Source organism: Saccharomyces eubayanus, chromosome IX (assembly GCF_001298625.1).
Source record: "Saccharomyces eubayanus strain FM1318 chromosome IX, whole genome shotgun sequence".
Lineage (NCBI taxonomy): Eukaryota > Fungi > Ascomycota > Saccharomycetes > Saccharomycetales > Saccharomycetaceae > Saccharomyces > Saccharomyces eubayanus.
Genome location: NC_030984.1, coordinates 110,005 through 129,594, shown reverse-complemented (window position 1 = coordinate 129,594; position 19,590 = coordinate 110,005). Strand labels below are relative to the sequence as shown.

General features: G+C 40.8%; 9 protein-coding genes across 9 annotated transcripts; 4 read left to right on the top strand and 5 right to left on the bottom strand.

Moving 5' to 3' along the window:
• Positions 1–223: 223 nt before the first annotated feature.
• On the bottom strand, positions 224–838 carry SDP1 (mitogen-activated protein kinase tyrosine protein phosphatase SDP1; the record flags this gene model as incomplete). The annotated part of the gene is made up of 1 exon (XM_018365791.1): positions 224–838. One exon carries the CDS (start codon positions 836–838, stop codon positions 224–226), a length of 615 nt encoding a protein of 204 aa, XP_018221509.1.
• Positions 839–1,412: 574 nt separating this feature from the next.
• On the top strand, positions 1,413–2,258 carry POR2 (putative porin POR2; the record flags this gene model as incomplete). Its single annotated transcript, XM_018365790.1, has 1 exon — positions 1,413–2,258. The coding sequence occupies one exon, from the start codon at positions 1,413–1,415 to the stop codon at positions 2,256–2,258; it is 846 nt and encodes a 281-aa protein (XP_018221508.1).
• A 404-nt stretch (positions 2,259–2,662) lies between these two features.
• Positions 2,663–7,084, top strand: NUP159 (FG-nucleoporin NUP159; the record flags this gene model as incomplete). Its single annotated transcript, XM_018365789.1, has 1 exon — positions 2,663–7,084. One exon carries the CDS (start codon positions 2,663–2,665, stop codon positions 7,082–7,084), a length of 4,422 nt encoding a protein of 1,473 aa, XP_018221507.1.
• A 201-nt stretch (positions 7,085–7,285) lies between these two features.
• Positions 7,286–8,446, bottom strand: HIS5 (histidinol-phosphate transaminase; the record flags this gene model as incomplete). Its single annotated transcript, XM_018365788.1, has 1 exon — positions 7,286–8,446. One exon carries the CDS (start codon positions 8,444–8,446, stop codon positions 7,286–7,288), a length of 1,161 nt encoding a protein of 386 aa, XP_018221506.1.
• A 1,343-nt stretch (positions 8,447–9,789) lies between these two features.
• Positions 9,790–10,761, top strand: PRM5 (pheromone-regulated protein PRM5; the record flags this gene model as incomplete). The annotated part of the gene is made up of 1 exon (XM_018365787.1): positions 9,790–10,761. One exon carries the CDS (start codon positions 9,790–9,792, stop codon positions 10,759–10,761), a length of 972 nt encoding a protein of 323 aa, XP_018221505.1.
• A 173-nt stretch (positions 10,762–10,934) lies between these two features.
• Positions 10,935–11,633, bottom strand: RHO3 (Rho family GTPase RHO3; the record flags this gene model as incomplete). Its single annotated transcript, XM_018365786.1, has 1 exon — positions 10,935–11,633. One exon carries the CDS (start codon positions 11,631–11,633, stop codon positions 10,935–10,937), a length of 699 nt encoding a protein of 232 aa, XP_018221504.1.
• A 1,845-nt stretch (positions 11,634–13,478) lies between these two features.
• On the top strand, positions 13,479–14,660 carry RPI1 (Rpi1p; the record flags this gene model as incomplete). The annotated part of the gene is made up of 1 exon (XM_018365785.1): positions 13,479–14,660. The coding sequence occupies one exon, from the start codon at positions 13,479–13,481 to the stop codon at positions 14,658–14,660; it is 1,182 nt and encodes a 393-aa protein (XP_018221503.1).
• A 558-nt stretch (positions 14,661–15,218) lies between these two features.
• On the bottom strand, positions 15,219–16,889 carry QDR1 (multidrug transporter; the record flags this gene model as incomplete). Its single annotated transcript, XM_018365784.1, has 1 exon — positions 15,219–16,889. One exon carries the CDS (start codon positions 16,887–16,889, stop codon positions 15,219–15,221), a length of 1,671 nt encoding a protein of 556 aa, XP_018221502.1.
• Positions 16,890–17,412: 523 nt separating this feature from the next.
• QDR2 (cation transporter) lies at positions 17,413–19,110 on the bottom strand (the record flags this gene model as incomplete). The annotated part of the gene is made up of 1 exon (XM_018365783.1): positions 17,413–19,110. One exon carries the CDS (start codon positions 19,108–19,110, stop codon positions 17,413–17,415), a length of 1,698 nt encoding a protein of 565 aa, XP_018221501.1.
• Between the last annotated feature and the right edge of the window lie 480 nt (positions 19,111–19,590).

Here is a 19,590-nt window from a genome sequence, read left to right as displayed (position 1 = left end):
CATGCTTTCTCAATATCGTATTGATTTGATTATGGCCGAAGTGGGTTACCCGTCATATAAACGCATAGTGCAGTTACAGTACGGGACTTATAAAGGTAATATACAAGCATCGCTCTTGCAAACCGAGACTAGACCAACCCACCTGAGCGTGGTCCTCCCAAAACACAGATGCTTATGGGAAGATAGTGAATAACTAAGAAAGGAACGCGCCATGCGGACTTGTTTAAGGTAGTTTTCTATAATCGCTAGCCTGCGCGCTGGGTGTAGCCTTGAGAGCGGCCTCCCACTCCATCAGCTGGAACACCAGCCCCATGGCGGGGCTTATCTTGTCTGCCCTGGACTTCAGCAGGTCATAAGCGCGCCTTAGGCTCAAGTGGTGGAACTTCATGATGTACGCGATTACCAACGTCGCGGACCTCGACAGTCCACACTGGCAGTGTATCAGTATCTTCTTCCGCTCCGCTGCGGCCGTGCGCATGATGCTGGTTAGCAAGGCTAGATCCGTCCCGATGTCGGAATCGTGCTCCCACCGGTAGTGATAGTACTCGATGGAGGGCACCTGCGTCTGCAAGTCTTGTGTCTCCTCGGCAACGTTAATAACTACATCAAAGGGCAGAATTTCCCCCACCGTGGGCTCCGAGAACAGATAGATGCGCTCCGGGAGCACAAGCAGCGGGCCCTTCGGGTACACTTTGCACACTTCCATGCTTAGGCACGGTACAGCCTCACAGTTATCGTCTATGCTGCTGTTATCCGTGCTCCTGCTCTCGGTGGCCAGTGCAGGCAGATAGGGCCTCGCGGTGCTCGATGCCCGTGTGGGCGATGTGTATATGTTCATACTGGGGTGTTGCTACAAAGCTGCTACGATTGTGCAGCCGTACGTGTTGCTGTTCAGTTTTGCGATAGTATTCTCTAACGCTGCTGTCGATTCTTGTCCCACTCGCTCCTTTATAGCAATCAGTGTACCTCAAAGGGGATGAGAACGGAATTAGAGTTACGCGCAGCGCCACCCAAAGAGGAAATCGCATGTTCCAAATAGGGAGCCGCCAAGACCGCGCCGTACAACGGAAAAAACCCTTTTTCTTTCTGGAAGATGAACTCTGTGCTAATAATTACTACACAAATGGCATGCGTGGTCCTACAGTAGAGATGACTACAAGACCGAATGTTGGGCTTTCGAGTGCGTGTGTCAGCGCATTAGCGTGTGTATTGCTGGTGAGGGTCCAGTTCTCTATGAAGTACTCGGCAGTCCACGTGACTGCTAACGCCAGCGGTTTTTCGTCTCTCTTTTTCTTTTTTTTTCGCTTCCTATTGTAGAAAGTGAAAAAAAATTGGAATAGAAAGAATGGCGCTCTATTGTTTCCTCGAGCAGAAAGATGTTGTGGTGAGGGAGAGGCCAGGACACACTAACAATGGCACCACCTTTTTTCAACGACATCTCCAGAGATATCAACGGTCTTTTGAACAGGGACTTTTTCCATACCAGCCCGCTCTCTTTGAACATATCTACCACGACGCAAAATGGAGTTAATTTTGCTCTGAGGGGGAAGCAGGCTGTGAAGGAGGGTCCTATTCAGGCCAGCGTTGAAGGCCGGTTCTACGACAGGAAGGAAGGTGTTTCGTTGTCTCAAAGTTGGTCGAACCAAAACAGGTTGAACTCAAGAATCGAGTTCTCAAAGATTGCACCTGGTTTGAAAGCCGATGTGAATGCGTGCTTAACGCCTCAGGCAATCAAGAGCGCTAAGGTCAACCTGAGCTTTGCACAAGAATTCTTCACCACGAAGGGATCCGTGGACCTGTTGCACACCAAGGACTTTGTCGGAAACGTGACTCTGGCCCACGACGGGTTCGTCGGCGGTACCGAGATCGCTTACGACATCCCCGGTGGGGCCCTGGCGCGCTATGCCGTCGCCTTGGGGTACCTTGCCAGCGATTACTCCTTTGTCTTGTCCACCAACAACAAGCAGTTCACGTCCGCGTCCTTCTTCCAGAACGTCAACCGTCACTTGCAAGTGGGCGCTAAAGCCACTGTGCAATCGAAGGCAACCCCCAGTATGAACATTGAGTTCGTTACTAAGTACCTGCCCGATTCCACATCACAGATCAAGGCAAAGATCACCGATTCGGGCCTGGCTACGTTGTCCTATAAGCAAAACTTGAAAAAAGGCATCTCTTTGGGGATGGGCATGTCATTTAATGCGCTAGAGTTGGCCGAGCCGGTTCACAAGTTCGGCTGGTCTCTTTCATTTTCGGCATGAGCCTATGCCTCGATGTCTTCCTTCCTGTGAGCCCCCACTAAATAGCGCTCTGTATTTTTTGATAAACTTTATCTTCTCCACCTTTAGTTTATGAGTATAATATGAAAGTGACGAGGGCATCTGTATTATTGTCACTTCTAACGGTGAACGGTTTTTTTACTTTTTTCATCAATGGGAAGAAATGTGAAAGAGCTCAATAGCTAGTTGTGTGTGCAGAGAAAGGGTGCCATTGTATATTGAACTACACGAAAGTTTTTGTTCATTTATCCACTCTCACCTCGAATTCACATACCTTTCTTTGGTTCTTTTTTTTTTCTCTGCATTGAAAAACATTTGGTGTGCAGGTCCAATTTCATAATTTGCAGGAGAAACCAGATAAATAATAGATCAAAAGCCATTCAATTATGTCCTCGTTACAAGATGAAGTGTCAACAGAGACCTCGGAAGACTTCGGTTTCAAATTTCTAGGCCAAAAACAAATTCTACCTCCCTTTAACGAAAAACCACCGTTTGCATCTTTACAAAACCTCGCTATTTCCAACAGCAAATCATTATTTATTGCTGCTTCCGGAAACAAAGTGGTGATTGGGGAGCTGCAAATGCTAAAAGACCGCATCACATCCGATTCTAACCCTATTCCATTGGTGTTCAAATGGGAAAATGAAGTCGTGGATGTAATATTTGTATGTTTCAATGGCGGCCAGGGTTTAATAGCAACCAGAGATACATTATATTCGATAAACTTGGAAAAATTGGGAGAACTGCAAACAGTTTTCTCTTTTGAGACACCAATTTGCCAACTAAAGGATTTCGATAACACCCTGATATATCTAAGTACAAACAACAATTTATCAACGCTGGATCTAAAAACAAAATCAACAAACCAATTAGCCCAAAATGTTGCTTCTTTTGACCTTGCAAACTCACAATTGCTAGTTCTACTAAAGGATAGAAGTTTCCGAAACTTTTCGCTGCAAAAAGGTACGCCGGAGAAAACATTCGAGTTTTCAATACCGTCGGAATTGGACGAGTTCTCTGTCGATGAATACGCTCCTTTAAATGTTACTATACTCTCCAAACAGATATACCTTGTCGTGTTCGGTAATCCCGTTTCAGAGACCGATGAGGAAGCATCGTACGATCAAAAGATGTTCATTATCAAGTATACCGATGGAAACGCTTCGTTTCAAGAAACTTTTGATATTATACCACCGTTTGGTCAGATTTTAAGACTTCCATATGTTTACAATGTCACCTTGCCAGATTTAATCAAACCAGCTGAAAACGTGAATATACTAGCATCATCATGTTCAAGTGAAGTAAGTATATGGGATTCAAATGATGTTATCGAACCCTCTCAGGACGCTGAACGAGCTGTACTTCCGATCAGTGAGGAAACAGATATGGACACAAATCCAATTGGTGTGGCTGTTGATATAACCTCCTCGGGTACCATTTCAGAACCTTGTCCCGGTGTTGATACCATAGAGAGGTTACCACTTGTTTACATCTTAAATAACGAAGGTAACTTACAGATCGTAGGATTATTCCATGTTGCCTCAATCAAGAATGGTAACTATAACATAAAATTGGAATCTGAAGGAAGTGAGATGCCAGCCTCAGGCTCTAACCTTCCATTTACGGCACCTTTGACCTTAGAAAGAAATAATACGGTAGAACAAGAACAAGAAAAAGAACAAGAAAAAGAACAAAGTACATCCTCTCCATCTGATAATCCGTTCATATCACCAAATACCTCAGGCTTTAGCTTCCTCAAAAAGGAGCAACCCAGCACTTCCAACAGCTTGCAATCGCAAAATGCATCAGCCTTCAGCGCCTCCTCGTTTGGATCATCGGGATTTTCCTTCAGTTCATTATCAAACCCATCTGTTGATTCTGGTACTGCATCTAATGAACAAAGTGCCACCGGCACTGCTTTCGGGAAGCCGGCGTTTGGTAAGCCTGCTTTCGGAACTTTCACTAAAGAACCATCCATTCCTGCATCTGCCTTTGGTAAGCCTTCTTTTGGTTCAGCCGCATTTGGTTCTGAAGTTACGGCTGCCGAACCTTCAGCTTCTGCACCTGCCTTCGGTAAACCTTCTTTTGGTAAACCTGCATTTGGGGCTGTAGCTTCAGAGTCGTCTACTTCTGAATCTGCTTTTGGCAAATCTTCTTTCGGTACACCTGCATTTGGAACTACCGCCAATGAGCCATCAACATCTGTATCTACGTTTGGAAAGCCTACCTTCAGTTCATCACCCTTTGCATCTATTACTAAAGAATCTTTTGACTCAGGTTCTGCCGCCGCAAAACCTGCAGTTAGTGCATTGAGTGCGTTTTCTTCTAAGAAGAATACAGAACCCTCTTCCACACTATTTGGTGTTGATCTTAACACGTCTAAGCAAACAAATACCAATGCCTTCAGTTTTGGAAACTCTACCCTTGGGTCTTCTGGTTTTTCAAACGCTTTGAATTCAGTGGACACTGGTACCAATACCATAAGCTTTGGAACCCCGGCTTTCGGGTCCTCTGGCGTCTCAAATTTTTCGAACACTGATACCCATATCAATTTTGGTACTCAGTCTTCGCCATTTTCTTCTCAACTGGGCAAGACTTCACCATTCAGTTCCCTCGCAAAAAACAGTACTGAAGTCGAAACAATAGAAAAGGGCTCCGCTAGCGAAGTTGATGACAAAAACGATAATGAGTACGATGATGAGCATGATAATGAAGACGATGATTCAAGCATAAGCGATAATGACCTAACGGACACTACTGTAGAACAAACGCCTAGTAGATTAGCTGAACTAACCTCGAATACCAATAATGGAGTTGTGGAAGATGATAGACCCGAATCCTCCATTGGTAGACTCACTGAAACAATAAAAAAGAGTGCTAATATCAATATAAACGATTTGGAGAACCCTGTTTTTGAGAATAATGTAAAAGCAAAATCCGAATCACCTTTCTCAGCTTTCGCGACTAATATCAAAAAACCCAGCTCCACCACTCCCGCTTTTTCCTTCGGGAACTCCACTCTAAACAACAATAGCATGTTTATGGCACCAAGTGCTTCTAAAGAGGTACCTTCGTTATCAAAAGAAGGAACTAATCATAGCGAAAGCTGTGAGAAAGAAGCGCTAACCTCGAAGGATCAAAATACAAGAGAAGAAAATCCTTTTTTGCCTAAAGGAAAAGAGAGTAATAAGGAAACTTCTGAAGAAGAGAGCAGCCAAGAAGAAAGCGACGCTAGTTCTGAATCAAATGGTGTGAATTCCGAGAACACCCCGGAACAAGTCTTTAGCACTTATAACCAACAGAAGGACGAGCGGAAGAATGTAATACCGCAAGATGAGAACACTATTGAAAAGCTTGAAACGGGATCCAAAGATAGCAACCATGTTGCTAAATATGGTGTCAACCCCAAATCAACAGATGAAGCATCAGATACTGATGAAAATATCGATCAAGAAACACAAGAAGGAGAACAAGAGGACGGCAATGGCTCAGAAGAGGAGTTTGAGCCAAATAGGGCAGTAAAAGAATTTCAAGACCACAATTCTGAAGAAGATGCTGTGAGCGAACAAGATGCATATCAAAACAATGAAACAGAAGATTCTGGTGAGGATAACCCATCAACTAGTGATCGGGAAGAAAGTATTTCTGAATCCTACGACAAGTTAGAAGATATAAATACCGATGAATTCCCTCGTGGTGGAGAAGCTCCACCAGTAAATGATGAGGAACATTCTGCTGATTCTAGTGTACAAACTTCACTTGAAAAGAATTACGTCGAGTCTGGTATACAAACAGATCTTTCTGAAAGTTCCCAGGAGAATGAAGTTCAGACAGATGTCGTACCTGTAAAGCACCATTATACCCAAACTGTCGAAAAGGAAGTAGTTGACAATGATATTCAAACTGAACCTGTTGAGACAAGCAATTTTTCGGTACAAGCGTTTGAAGGTGATGAAAACTATTTAGCCGAACAATACAAACCAAAACCATTGATGGAATACTACACTGGCGCGAAAGTATCCAATATTCCCTTTCTTTCACAAAATTCCACCTTGCGGTTGATTGAAAGCACGTTTCAAATGGTCGAGGCTGAATTTTCTGTTCTTAAAGAAAATATCCAAAATATGGACAGTTTTTTTATTGACCAATCAAGCACCCAGCTTGAAACACGTACAATACATTCTGTCAATAACATGTACACCTGGAGAATACCAGAGGCAGAACTTTTGTCGAACATCCTTAACGATGTTAAGTCAGAACATATGCAAGTAACGAGCGCTAACGTTAAGGAATTGGAAGAAAAAGCGTCGAGTTACATTGAAAAAGATATCGCAAGTGTAAATGACGATCTTATGGATGCAAAAGAGCAGTTCTTGTTTTTATCTCATTTCAATGAGGCCTCGAGTGAATTCGTTAAAGATCTCAGTACGCACCAATTTAAGATGCAAACAGCACTACGTCAGAAGTTATCCAAGGTTTCTGCCGAAATCAATCATGTTGAAGAAATGTTGAACATTTTAAAATTATTTTCTGTAAAAAACAAGAGGTTGGATGAAAATCCATTAGTGGCGAAGCTCGCTAAGGAATCTTTCACACGTGGTGGATTATTGCAGGAAATAAAGTCTTTGCGAGATGAAGTAAGTAGGTTGCAATTGAAGGATGAAAGTAAAGAAACTACATCATTGGAGTCATCTTCTTCTTTGACTAAAGACATAAATGGATCCAAAGTCGTAGAAGTTGGGTTGACTTTGAATACGAAGAAACAAATTGGCGGCTTTTTAAAGAATCTAAACCTGGGTAAATATTAGTCTATCTAGCTATAGTTGCGACTTAATACGGTTATTATAAACCATTTTTTATGATGGAAGAAGCAAATATAAATAATGTAGAAATCGAGACTGCACAATGTTCATGATTTAGGTTGTCATTAATAGAAAAGTGGCACTAAATAATGTATGTAAAGAAAAACGTGGCGGGTTTGTATAGTAAATGCACATGAGTTGGCTTATCTAATTGTTGTTGGCCAACTTATACAGAGTCTCTTTAAAACTGTTTATTAATTGTGTATTTTCATCATGGGTACCAACGGTGATTCTTAGACATCCAGTACAGCCCAATTCATTACCCCTAAATCTAACAACAACGCCCGACTGAGTGGCCAATTGATAGTATAGTTTCTTTGCTAAAGTGTTGTCACCACCGTTGATTCGTAGTAGGATGAAATTTGCATCCAACCCACCCACGTATTGGTCATCGACATATTCCAAAGCAGTTAACGCTTTTAAGAGACGCATCTTCTCTTCGTTAATCGATCTGGCGGTGTCTTCCATTTTTGTTAGATTATGGTCCTGAACGGCTTTTAAAGCATATTCAGAAGCCAGAGAAGAGATATTGTAAGGTGCCTTCATTGCATTCAAAATCTTGGCTAAATCCTTTGAAGCATATGTCATACCCAATCTAATGCCGGCTAGACCAAACGATTTGGATAGTGTTTGTAGAGTTACTAAGTTTGGGTACTTGGTGACTAGTGGTGCAGTAGACCCACCGCAGAAATCTATATAAGCCTCATCAACAATGACTAACCCATTTTGCCAATTTTGTAAGACTTGTTCAATCAAACTTGTCTTAATCTTGGCCCCAGTTGGATTACCTGGTGAAGTAGCAAATACTAACTTAATCAATGGATCATTTTCTAAGATGGTTAGCACACCTTCGACATTCATTTGGAAGGAATTGTCAGAAACAACCAAAGGGCATTGAACAACTTCTATATCATTGATATTTGCACAAACAGAGTACATAGAATACGTCGGTGGCAGAACCAAGATTTTTTCCTTTCCCGGAACACAACAGGCCCTAATAATTGCATCAATGCTTTCATCGGAACCCACTCCTAAACACAAATTATCAGCAGTTAGAGGTTTTACGGCCGGGTCATTGGAATAACTACTGGTTTTGTTTCTGTATTTGGTCATTGCTGTTTTAAATTCCAATTGATGAGGATCTGGATAACGGTGTAAATTGCTTTTAATCAATTCATTTTGGGTGGGTCCATGAGGATTTTCGTTGGCGTCTAGCAATATACCCTCTGTGAAATCATCTCTAGCACAACGGTAAGGTTCCAAGTTATATATTTTTGGTCTAACAATTTTTTCCAAATCAAAAACCATAATGCTTTTCTGGTATATATCACACACTTCTTGCTGTTTAAATGTGGGGCGGGTTAAGTAGGTGTGACGAATTGTACCTGCTTCGTCGAAACCAATTCAAGAAATTGAGATACTTTTCACTTTATATAATCCCGAAAGTCAGGATGAAATACGTATAGAAATCAGGGTAAAAAATAAAGAAAAAATGAGTCAGCGGAATAACGGAGAGATAACAAACCAAAGGACGCGACGGCGCCAATTACGCGGTCATTGTTAAAAAGCTCGAATTTTTTTAATCATCGTGATTAACTAAATGGAAAAAAGCGGCAGGTCCATAAAGTATCTATGTCGCAATCATATAAGTCTTTCAAATAAATATCAATTAAAAAAATTTCTGACTCCTTTTTAGAAAAGTATCACCCGGCTTACTGTGTTAGGCTCAAATGCTCTATTATGATAACAATTACTTATACCATTACTGGGCCTCGGTTAAGATGGCATCGTTACTCAAAAACATCAGGTTTGTTTTGGAGACCTTGTCTTTTTTGGGCCGAAGAAGGAAAAGGGTTGAGAAGGTAAGCAAGTTTTCGAATACATTTTTTATCTTAACGATAAGAACTTTGCCAGTTTTTAATTCAAACATGTCATTTACTCCTCGCCTGGCTGTTTTCTTTTTGTTTCGTCTTGATTCGTAGTGTATTGAAAACGCCCAATAGTCATGTCAAGTTTTATTTTTGTAGCTTAAGGCGTTTGGCATGGTTAAAGTAAGAAAATATGTTTCATACTTGGCCTAGCAAGGCTTGGAATAGAGTGTTGTCAATCTAATGGAATCTGTGTGGGTAGATGTGTAGACGCAATGCGCTTCTTCTTTTAAATCGGTTTCTTTGCAGAAGCTTTTGCATTTCACTTTTCAAGACAGAATTGATTTACTCATAAACCTTGTTTGCGCGTCAGTGCCTAAAAGAGGTAAAGAACCTTTAAAAACGGTCTGGCGCCGCGAATGGGGCTAAGTGACATTTCCCGATCCGAAAAAAAAAAAAAAAGTCGTTGGCATGCGGCGTGCAGGGTTTTCTCAGAGAGAAAAAAAGCTTAATTACCTCACCTTCCGTTTTGGTCAAGGAATTCTGTATTGTTCTTGAAACAACTTTGTCACACACTCTAAAAATAGCAGAAAAAAAAAATCAGAGGATGAAAAGAAAATCCGGCGATGAAAAGAATGTGGCGTGGATATATGATGAACTAGCTGGATCATCCAGAAGGTTTTCACATTGCTACAAAAATAACAATATTATAAGTCATCAGTTATAATAAAAATATAGTACTGCAGAAAGTGAGTAAGAATCAAATCAAAAATATAAGCAAAAATGGCCATCATCACCGCTGTTAAGAGAGGTTTGCCAAAGTTAACCACATCCGCTGCTTCAACAACCACCGCTACTTCAGTAGCAGCCGGTACTTCAACGACTGCTACTTCAGTCAGTTCTATAACATCTGTTGCCTCTTCTAATTCTTCTGCCTCACTTTCATCCACTTCAACATCATCTTCTATCCTCTCTAGTATTACTCCACCTTCCAAAAATGGGAATCCATATATCATAGGTACCAGCAGTGTGCCTAGTGGTACAGTTTTTATTATAGTGGGTGCCATTGTGGGTGCAATATTTTTAGCAATATTAGTATGGTGGACAATGGTAACGTATTCTTCACACAGGTTGACTAAAAGCGTTCAAGATTATGAGTCAAAAATGTTCTCACCACAGAATACTCAATACTACGGCGACTCTCCATACCAAGACTCTGCCAACGATCATTACCAAGATGGTGTCCATGATTGTGATGACATTACTAGAGATGATTCCGTGAAAATTGGGCTAATTTCTCAGAATGTGAACGAGAAGGTAACATCACCGATCGATTTCGAAAGATCTTTGTCTGGATTAGTTTCAAATTCGAACAGAAACTCCCTCTTTATTTCGCCAACAGGTGATATTTTAAACAAGACAAGGCTATCTAAGCTTTATCAGGAAAGCCCTCGATTGATTCAAAAACCATTCACAATGACGAGTAACAGCGAATCCTCAAATTCTTTGGTTTCTACAGTCTCTTCATCGTCTGTTTCGTCATCTGATAATACCGATGAGAAGAAAATGGCGGAGGACATAAAGAAACCCGCCAAAATTGCAGTTTCGCCACATCGGACACTACAGAGCTCACCAGGGAGTGATAATAGCTCTAAAAGCTCTCGCAGTAGGGGGAATCTGTTATCTGTGGAAGCTAGAAGAAAAGTTACACCCTCCACCTACCTAGAAGATATGTTAGAGGGTAAGGAAACATAACGTAGCATGGCGGTAAGTTTGAAATAAAATTTTTTTTGTTTATTTTTAGCAGTAGTAATAATTACATAAAAAATACAAATAAAAGGAAATACATTGGCCTCCCCAACTTATTATATATTGTTTTTTTTTTTGGTCTCTAATTTTTTGTCTTATGGCGTGCGTCTCTCTTTGGACTACATAATGGTACAGCCGGATCCATCGTCGCTCTTCGCTTCAGTTGCTACTGGCCCCGAGGTTAAAGCAACTCTTGCTGCTTCCGTGAATGCTTCATTAACACCTTTATTTAATTTTGCACTACACTCCAAATAACGCAAGGCACCAATTTTCTTAGCCATGGCAAGGCCTTCTTCATAGCTTATTAGATTCTTAGCATTAGAGTTACTGTTTATGTTGTTGTTGTTGCCACTGGAAACGTTGATGTCCTGTTGTTGGATATTGTTCGGTGTGATAGCGTTCGATTCGTTTTCATTGTTTCTCAAATCGCATTTCAGCGCAACCAAGACCAATTTAACGCCTTCACAGTGGTCAGTAATTTCACCCACCCATTTGTTCTGGACGTTCTCCAAGGAATCGCGTGAATCGATACTGAAACATAGCATTATGCATTGGGTATCTGAATATGACAAGGATCGTAACCTGTCAAATTCTTCTTGGCCGGCAGTATCCCACAAAGATAGCGTGATGTGTTTACTGTCGACAAAGATATCATGAATATAGTTTTCAAAAACAGTGGGTTCGTACACTTCCGGGAAATAACCTCTGGTGAACACGTTCAGTAACGAGGTCTTACCACAGGCACCATCACCTAGAATGACGATTTTTCTTTCGATTGGTTTATTCGATGTTGAAGCTGACCCACATAAAAATGTCATGTTTGTTTACTTTGCGTTGTAGAATTGTAGATTTCTCGCTAACTTGTTATAACAACGTAAGTGTGCTAACTAAAAGTAGAGATGGGATGGTGAAAAAAATGAAAATCAATGGTTGCCTGTTTTCTTTAACTTCAAATAATACATATTCTTTTCTTTCTTCTCATTTCTTTTTGCTGTTTACCAATCTTCCAGGGCTAAAAACAAGAATGATAAAAAATGGAAGAGCCACCCAACGGGTAATGGCAATTCTCCGCCCGGTGCGGGTGATGCCGATCAGCATGTGAATTTGTCGGGTTCCCCGGTTCGACCTGTTTTGTGTGAAAAACGTGGTTGTCTCTTTCTCAGCGTCCCATTCTGTGCGCAGCCGCGGGAATGCTAGAATACCAAGAAAAGCTAACCGATGAATGATTCTAGGCCGAAAGTGGCTGGGCTGGACCGAAATCGGCAAGTGGCCTCGATTTGAGTTTTCGCTTGCTCCTTCCGGTCGTTGATACCGGCAGAAGCTTAACCCACGTGACGAGATATGTATTTTTTATTCATATGTGTTTAGTGGAAAAATAGTCGAAAAGCCAAGGCCCGGCACAGTATTTTTCCTCTTGTTTATCGAAGTATTGTATGTTTTTTGGCTGACTGTGCTGAGAGGGTCAAGTCTTTTTTTTTCTTCTTGCCTTTGGCTATCTGCTTTCCACACTATCTGCAAAACGCGGTGACTAATTTTCGGAGTCTCCCTAACACAAAAGTTATATATGCCCCCACTCGCACGCAGTATGCAAGTGGGCTTTCCTGCAAGACGTCTTTCTTCTTCTTTTTTCTTTCTCTTGCATATGCACGCGCCTGGACTCTCAGGATTCTAATAGAGAAGAAGAAGAAAATCAACTACATAATCCGTTCACATGGCCGGCCGATGCAGGTTCTCAGGCTTTTCGTTTATTTGCTTATATAAGCACGCTAAACTAAACGAGGTGGCTGCTTTAGGAGGGCGCAGACAAAGCTGTTGCCCTGTGTTAGGACTTTGTCTTAGGACAAACGATGAAAAATGCGCAGAACAATTGTCCCGCGGGGTTTTTTGTGGCTGGGTGCTCCTGCTTCACGTTTGTTCCCTCCTGCTTCTTTTCTTTCAGATTTGCTTGAAAGAAACTTTAAAAGATCTACACATCGCTCTCTTACGTAAATGTGCTATAAGCTGCTTGCCTGGAGGTGAACTTAAATTACGGAAATAGGAATCTTCGAGGTTGTCGCTTTCCAGATTTGGATTATCAAGGAAACGTAAGCCGGAGGGGTCAGTCAGGTTTTATCGACGGGAATGAATTTTTTTCTGTTATTTGCCGCAGCCTGCAGACAGTAGAGTTGATCTTGCAAGGTCTACACCGCATATGACATCTTGTTGTTGCAAAGCTAAAATGTGTCGTCCTCCCTAGCACCCAGGGTTGAGTGCCTATAAGCTTTTTTGGGAGTAGACAGGTGGGCAGGTGGTTATGCTTGTTCCTTGCTTCGTTGATTTCTTGCATAATACTTTTTTGGTTGAACAGATGTTTAGCTGTATGTATATAAACAGGGATCAGTCGTATTGTCTTTATTACCACATTCAATAGGGTATTCATTGTTTCTCTTGGAATCTTCTTCTTCCTTTTTCAGAGCAAAGAAAAACTGAATATTTTTGGTAACACTGGAACTACCCTTTTTTTTTTTCTTTGTCGGTTTGATCTGCCTTTTAATATCTCTTTTTTTTTCTCATTTGCTTCTCGGTTTACCGTTCATGGTAATATATTATATATTCTGTTGTTTTCGATTAACTGTTTCAGTCGTTGTATTTAGTTTTTTTCCTTTATTTCTGATACTTTTAAAATGTATTTGGAATACCTTCAACCAAAATTTAACGTAATGGATGAATCGAACACCAGAAAGAAAAGTTTCCCCGGTTACTCACCGAACCTAACCACTCCCATTACTTCAAACTTCAATGAAGAAACGGGTTCCGATTACTCTTTGATTACCCCAAGGAGAATTTCCGGCTCGAATTCAAATTCAAACTCGAACTCGAACTCGGGTTCCATTGATGAAAACGAGCCAACTCATTCTAATTCATCTTCCTCTTCAGCAAGACAGATTAGAAAAAAATGGAAAGAGCCTGAAGACATAGCGTTCATTACTACAATAATGAATAACTCTCAGCTATTGACATTCGTAGAGTATTTTAAGCCAATGAAAAACTTTTGGAAAAAGATCTCAAAGATCTTATTTCAACAGTATGGATATGAAAGAAACTCCCGCCAGTGTCATGACAGGTTTAAGGTCTTATACTCAAAATCTTTAAAAGTACATCCTTCAAAGAAAATAAAACAGAAGAAGAAGAAATCAAAACAAGAGACAGACTCGAACTTCAACATCGACGCGCCGAAATTATCAAGAATGCAGTTTTTACTACTACAGTTACAAAACACCTTTAGCTTTGTGAATGGAAACATCATCCTCAAATCGCAAAAAACTTTGAGGCCAGCCAAAAATACTACCAACGACAACAATAACAATGTTAATAATAATAGAAATAATCATATTAATAATAATAATAATAATAACATTAATAATAATAATAATAATAATAGTACTAATGTTTTAAGTACGCCAGAGCACATTCGGTCCAGCATGAATATTGATAAGCTAGAATCTGTACCAGATTTAGATGCTAAAGTAGAACCCTCATTCATCAGTCCTATTCAATTTTCGTTATTGTCATCAGCACCAACTGACAATTTGATTCTGCAAACTCCTCCATCGCCTTTCTTTCAGCAAACAATGCCTTTACAACTACCGCGGGATCCACAACAACAAGAACAAATATCTTCAGTGCTCACTACGGATATGATCTACATGTGGCAGACGATGTTCAATACTATTGAAAATTTAAAAGAACAAGTTAACGATTTGAAAAACGAAGTAAAGCAACTAAACCGTAAGTTTTATCAACAAAATAAACCGCTACAAAATTTTTCAACGTCGAATTCAGACTCCTTTATGCAACAACACTAAAGATAAAAAAGCATGCAAATATGTATAACACTAATACATTATCAACTGTCTTTTTCTAAGCAGACATTGTTCTACCTACTGCCTCATCTGTAATTTTTGATTCGTCCTTTCAACCTTTAATCAATTTTAAGTGTTCTCATCATTTTTGTCTTTCTTATCACTCCTCTTTTTTCCGTATGTGTGTTATTTCATGTTCCATTTAACTATACGTTATTATACTAAGGGAAAAGGCCCCATTACTTTCATATACATTCATATTTATGTTCATTCAAGAATGATTTTTTTAAAAATTATATAGTAGATGATAATTAACTGCTTTTACTGGTCTGCTACCATAGATTTTTTAACAGTTTTCTTCCTTTCCATTTTTAAGGTTTTTTTTTCTCTGGTGGGAGCAGTTTATGTTTTGTTAAATAAGAACGCCCAGAAAAAAAAAAGCAAAAAATTTTCAGGCAAATTATCTAAGATACTTAGGTAATACTTATGTACTTCATATAGAAAAAATATGTATCCGCTTTTGAAAGGCAAGTATAGAAAACATTTAGTTTGCGGTTTTTTTCATGCTTTTGTTTTTTCGAACTTGTCTTTAATGGCCTTTTTACCAGCTTCTTTAGTTCTATCGAACGATATCCTTTTCCCGTTCTTCAAAAGATGAAATAATAATAAAGACGAAGATGAAGTCAAAGCACTCAGTAGTGTGAAAACGCCTCCGTATTTCATCTTCTCTGCCATCCTACTTAGGGCTGCAATGAAAACAGCTGACAAAATGCATCTAAATAGGTTCAAACATCCTGTGGCAGTGGATGCTTTCGTTGGGAATAGATCTACGATTAAAGTAGTAGAAAAGGTCAGAATGCAATTCGAAAATAAACTTGCGAATGCACTCGTACACAAAACAGCAGCAAGAGGTGCTTTCACAGAAATACACCACCCGAATGCTGTAAACCCTACACTACTGAAAAGAAGTGTCACAAATGCTGGATGTAGTCTTGCTTCGACCAAATTAAAAGTATAATGATAATCGAACTGAAGAACTTCAGCCACTTTATCGCAATCACCCTTGTACTGTTCAATCAATCGCAGCTCTTGCTCTTTTATCCATTTGTTATATTTGACTTTTCTTGTTCTATAGCTCCAATTTAAATATCTACCAGCCGAGATAACACTCGTCAGTGTGGAAATTCCTGCTGGCAAAAAGCAAAGGCCAATTTTGGCGACTGATAAACCATACCGCTTACTCAAGACAGTGGTCAATGCAGTCTGATGCGTCGTCCATGTAGAAAATTGCAAACCAGCAATGAATAACAGGATATCTATTTCCCGTATGTGCAAAATTTTTATAGGAGCTAAAAAATCCACTCTAGCACGTGGTTCTAACGTGTCCAGTTCAGGATCATCTAAGTGAAGGGTTTTCCTCACGCTGGCAACACGTAGTATGAGGGCCCTATTTAAAAACGACCTTGGCGTTAATGAGCCATTTCCCACCAACGTTCTTTTTGTTTCAGGTAAAAAGAGAGCGGAAACAACCAAACAGATTCCGGAACCTATTGCCAAAAACCAAAAAATGGCTCTCCAACCCCATCTTGATGATAATCCGGCTCCAATCAGTGCACCAAATGCAGTTCCGACTACTTGAAAACCCGACACTAATCCAACGTACCCGCCCCTCTCCACTTTTGTAGTTATGTCGCCCATTATCCCACTATTTATTGCGATAACAGGAGAAATGCCTGCCGCTTGCAAACACCTTAATGCCAGGATTTGGGCGTAATTATGCGAGCATGCTAATCCAATACAAGCACAGCAGTATGTTAACACTGCCCACAGTACAACGGGTCGCCTTCCAAACGTATCAGCCAATCCGCCCATAATCGAGGGTGCCACTCCTTGGAAGACAAAATAAACCACAATAGTGACATTAGCCAACTCCTCAGTGATGTCGAACTTCTTTTCAATCACAGTAAGCACGGGATAATATATGGACCCTGCAACCGTGGAAAAGAAACCTGTGAAAGCGCACTGAACGACAAGAAGCATTTTTTGGGTGTGACTGAACCTTGAATAAGGCGCTAATTCAAAATCCGATTCATTGTCTACTTCTGATTGAGAATTAAGCACTGCTAGGCCATTAGTATCACCATGAGCTGGAATGGAGCAGATTTCATTCCTTTCCGGTTCACCCTCGGACCTATGTGCACCAAGCATCGCACCGATTTGTCGTTTAGTCATGGTTGGTTTATAGAACAGATTTTGTTGTTACCTAATGAGAGATACTACTTTTCAGAATTGAGTCGCTCGCTATCCTATTTCTTAAACACGAACAAACTCTTTCGGACAACTGTTACTTCTATCTGTTCCCACACAGAATTACAGATTATTTGCTACGTTAAGCTAAAACCCCTCTTGCAACGGGTATCGCCAAGCCTTTCAGCTTTATCGCCACATTTTCAAAATATGAGAGATCCCAAGCTAAGAATATGGGTAAAGGGTCCCTTAATAGCGGGCCAAGAAGCATGGAAAAGGAAACCGAATCTCCGAACTTCGCAAATAAAAGATTTTCGGGCTTGGCAAAAATTGACCAAAAGCAATGCTAGGAAATTTTCACAGTTGGCACAATCACCGTTTCGGGGGGTGGAGATTCAGTTTTTCACTTTGGATTGATTATTGTGGACATTCCTATAGAATTATACGCGAATAAACGCTACCTACTTCTATATACAGTGGTTTTACGTTTTGCGGACGCCCAGCAAACTCATTCTTCTTCATCAGTGACAAGATGGTCAGACGTTGTGTTTTCCTTTGATTCAACGAGTTTGACATCTTTGGTAGTCTCTCGTTCTTGTCTTTTCCTCTCAAAGGCCAGTTCTTTCCCCTTCCTTAAGAGAATAAATAAAAGAATTGATGACGAGGAGGTTAAAGCCCCTAGGAATGTGAAAACGCCTCCGTATTTCATTTTCTCCACCATCTTGCTCAATGCAGCGATGAAAACAGCGGACAAGATGCATCTAAATAGGTTCAAACATCCGGTGGCAGTGGATGTCTTTGAAGGGAACAAATCAACAATAAGTGTAGTGGAAAAGGCCAAAATGCAATTAGAAAAGAGCGATGCAAACCCACTCATACACAAGACGGCTGCTAAGGGGGCCTTGGTGGTAATACACCAGCCATAGGCACAGAATCCACTACTACTTAAGATCAAGGTGACAAACGCAGGTTGTAATCTTGCTTTAAAGATATTGAAAGTATATTGGGGGTCGTCCTCTATGATTTGTTGTGCCACGTTCGGATCGTTATCGTGTGCCTCTAAAAGCTCCGATCTTTTTTGGTCTAACCAACTTCGATATTCTCTCAATTTGTGCTTGTAATTCCAATTCAAATACCTACCGGCGGTGACAATACTGATTAGAGTACAAACTCCAGAGGGCAGGTAGCATAACCCTACTTGGGCCACGTTCAGGCTATATTCTTTGCTTAAAGCTGTAGATAGTGCCGTAAGGTGTGTAGTGTACATGGCGAATTGTAACCCAGCCACTAGCATCAATATGCATATTTCGTAAGCTCTTAAAATCTTAAATGGCGCCAGTAAGTTCAGTCGTGTAGGCTGTTCCAACGTCTCGTAATCCGGATTATCCAAATGAAGCGTTTTTCTTATCACTCGTAAAGCCAAGATGGGCGCCTTATTGAAGTATGACTTTGGCGTTATAGAGCCATTTCCCGAAATGTTTCTCTTCGTTTCTGGTAATATCAGAGAGGATGCCAGGAGACAAACGCCCGACCCAATTGCTAGAAACCAGAAAATGGCTCTCCAGCCCCACCTCGACGATAATCCGGCACCGATAAGCGCACCAAATGCAGAACCTAGCACTTGGAACCCAGCCACATACCCAACGTACCCGCCACGCTCGGCTCTTGTAGTAATGTCGCCCATGATACCGCTATTAATGGCTATCACGGGCGAAATACCTGCGGCTTGTAGACATCTTAGCACGATAATCTGAGCATATGTCTGGGCACAAGCCAGGCCAATGCATGCACCGAAATAAACAAGAATGGCGATAAGCACAACAGGCCTCCTACCTAATGAATCTGCAAACCCGCCCATGAACGTGGGGGCAAGTCCCTGGAACACAAAGTACACTACAACAGTGACGTTAACCGATTGTTCGTCGATTTCGAATTTTCTTTCAATGACACTCAGAACGGGATAGTAAATGGCACCTGCTATAGTGGAGAAAAACCCAGTGAAAGCACATTGAGCTATCAGCACGATCTTCAAAGAACGAGAAAACCGCGAGTGGGGTGAGGCTGTAATCTCCGGCTCTGGTTTCACACTAGACGTTCTATGTAAAGCCAACTTCTCTGCATGCTCTTTATTGTACGACCGCATACTTTCCGTGAGTTCGTCCTCAAATTCATTGTCTGACAGCGTATCTGTTACTACCGACGTCATTGTTATTATTTATGCGCCCTAGGGAAAACTTACTACGATATCAGCATCAAGAACCTGTCCATTTAACACACATATATATATATTGTATATATATATATATATATATAAATCCACAGACTGTTTTTTAGCTAAGAAAGGATAACGATACCATCTCTCCTACTGTAACCGCTATTACTAAGATCATTAGTGCCAAAAAAAAAAAAAAGGTCAACTCCTGCGCGCCCGTCTAAGCCAAGACTTGTTTTCCTCGAGAAAAATATGTGCTAAAAAACACAAACGGAGGGGGTCAGGGTGGTGAGCGCCACTTATCTCCGTTTTACGGCCGCTTGGCCGGGTGATGCCAGCGTAGGCACTAAAAGAAAGACCTACACAGAATGACAGCATATATACGTATATTTTGGTTGTGAGCATAATGAAGAAAAATGAAAGAAACGGAGGTATGAAAAAGATTGTAGTGGTAATAATAACACGGCGAGATAT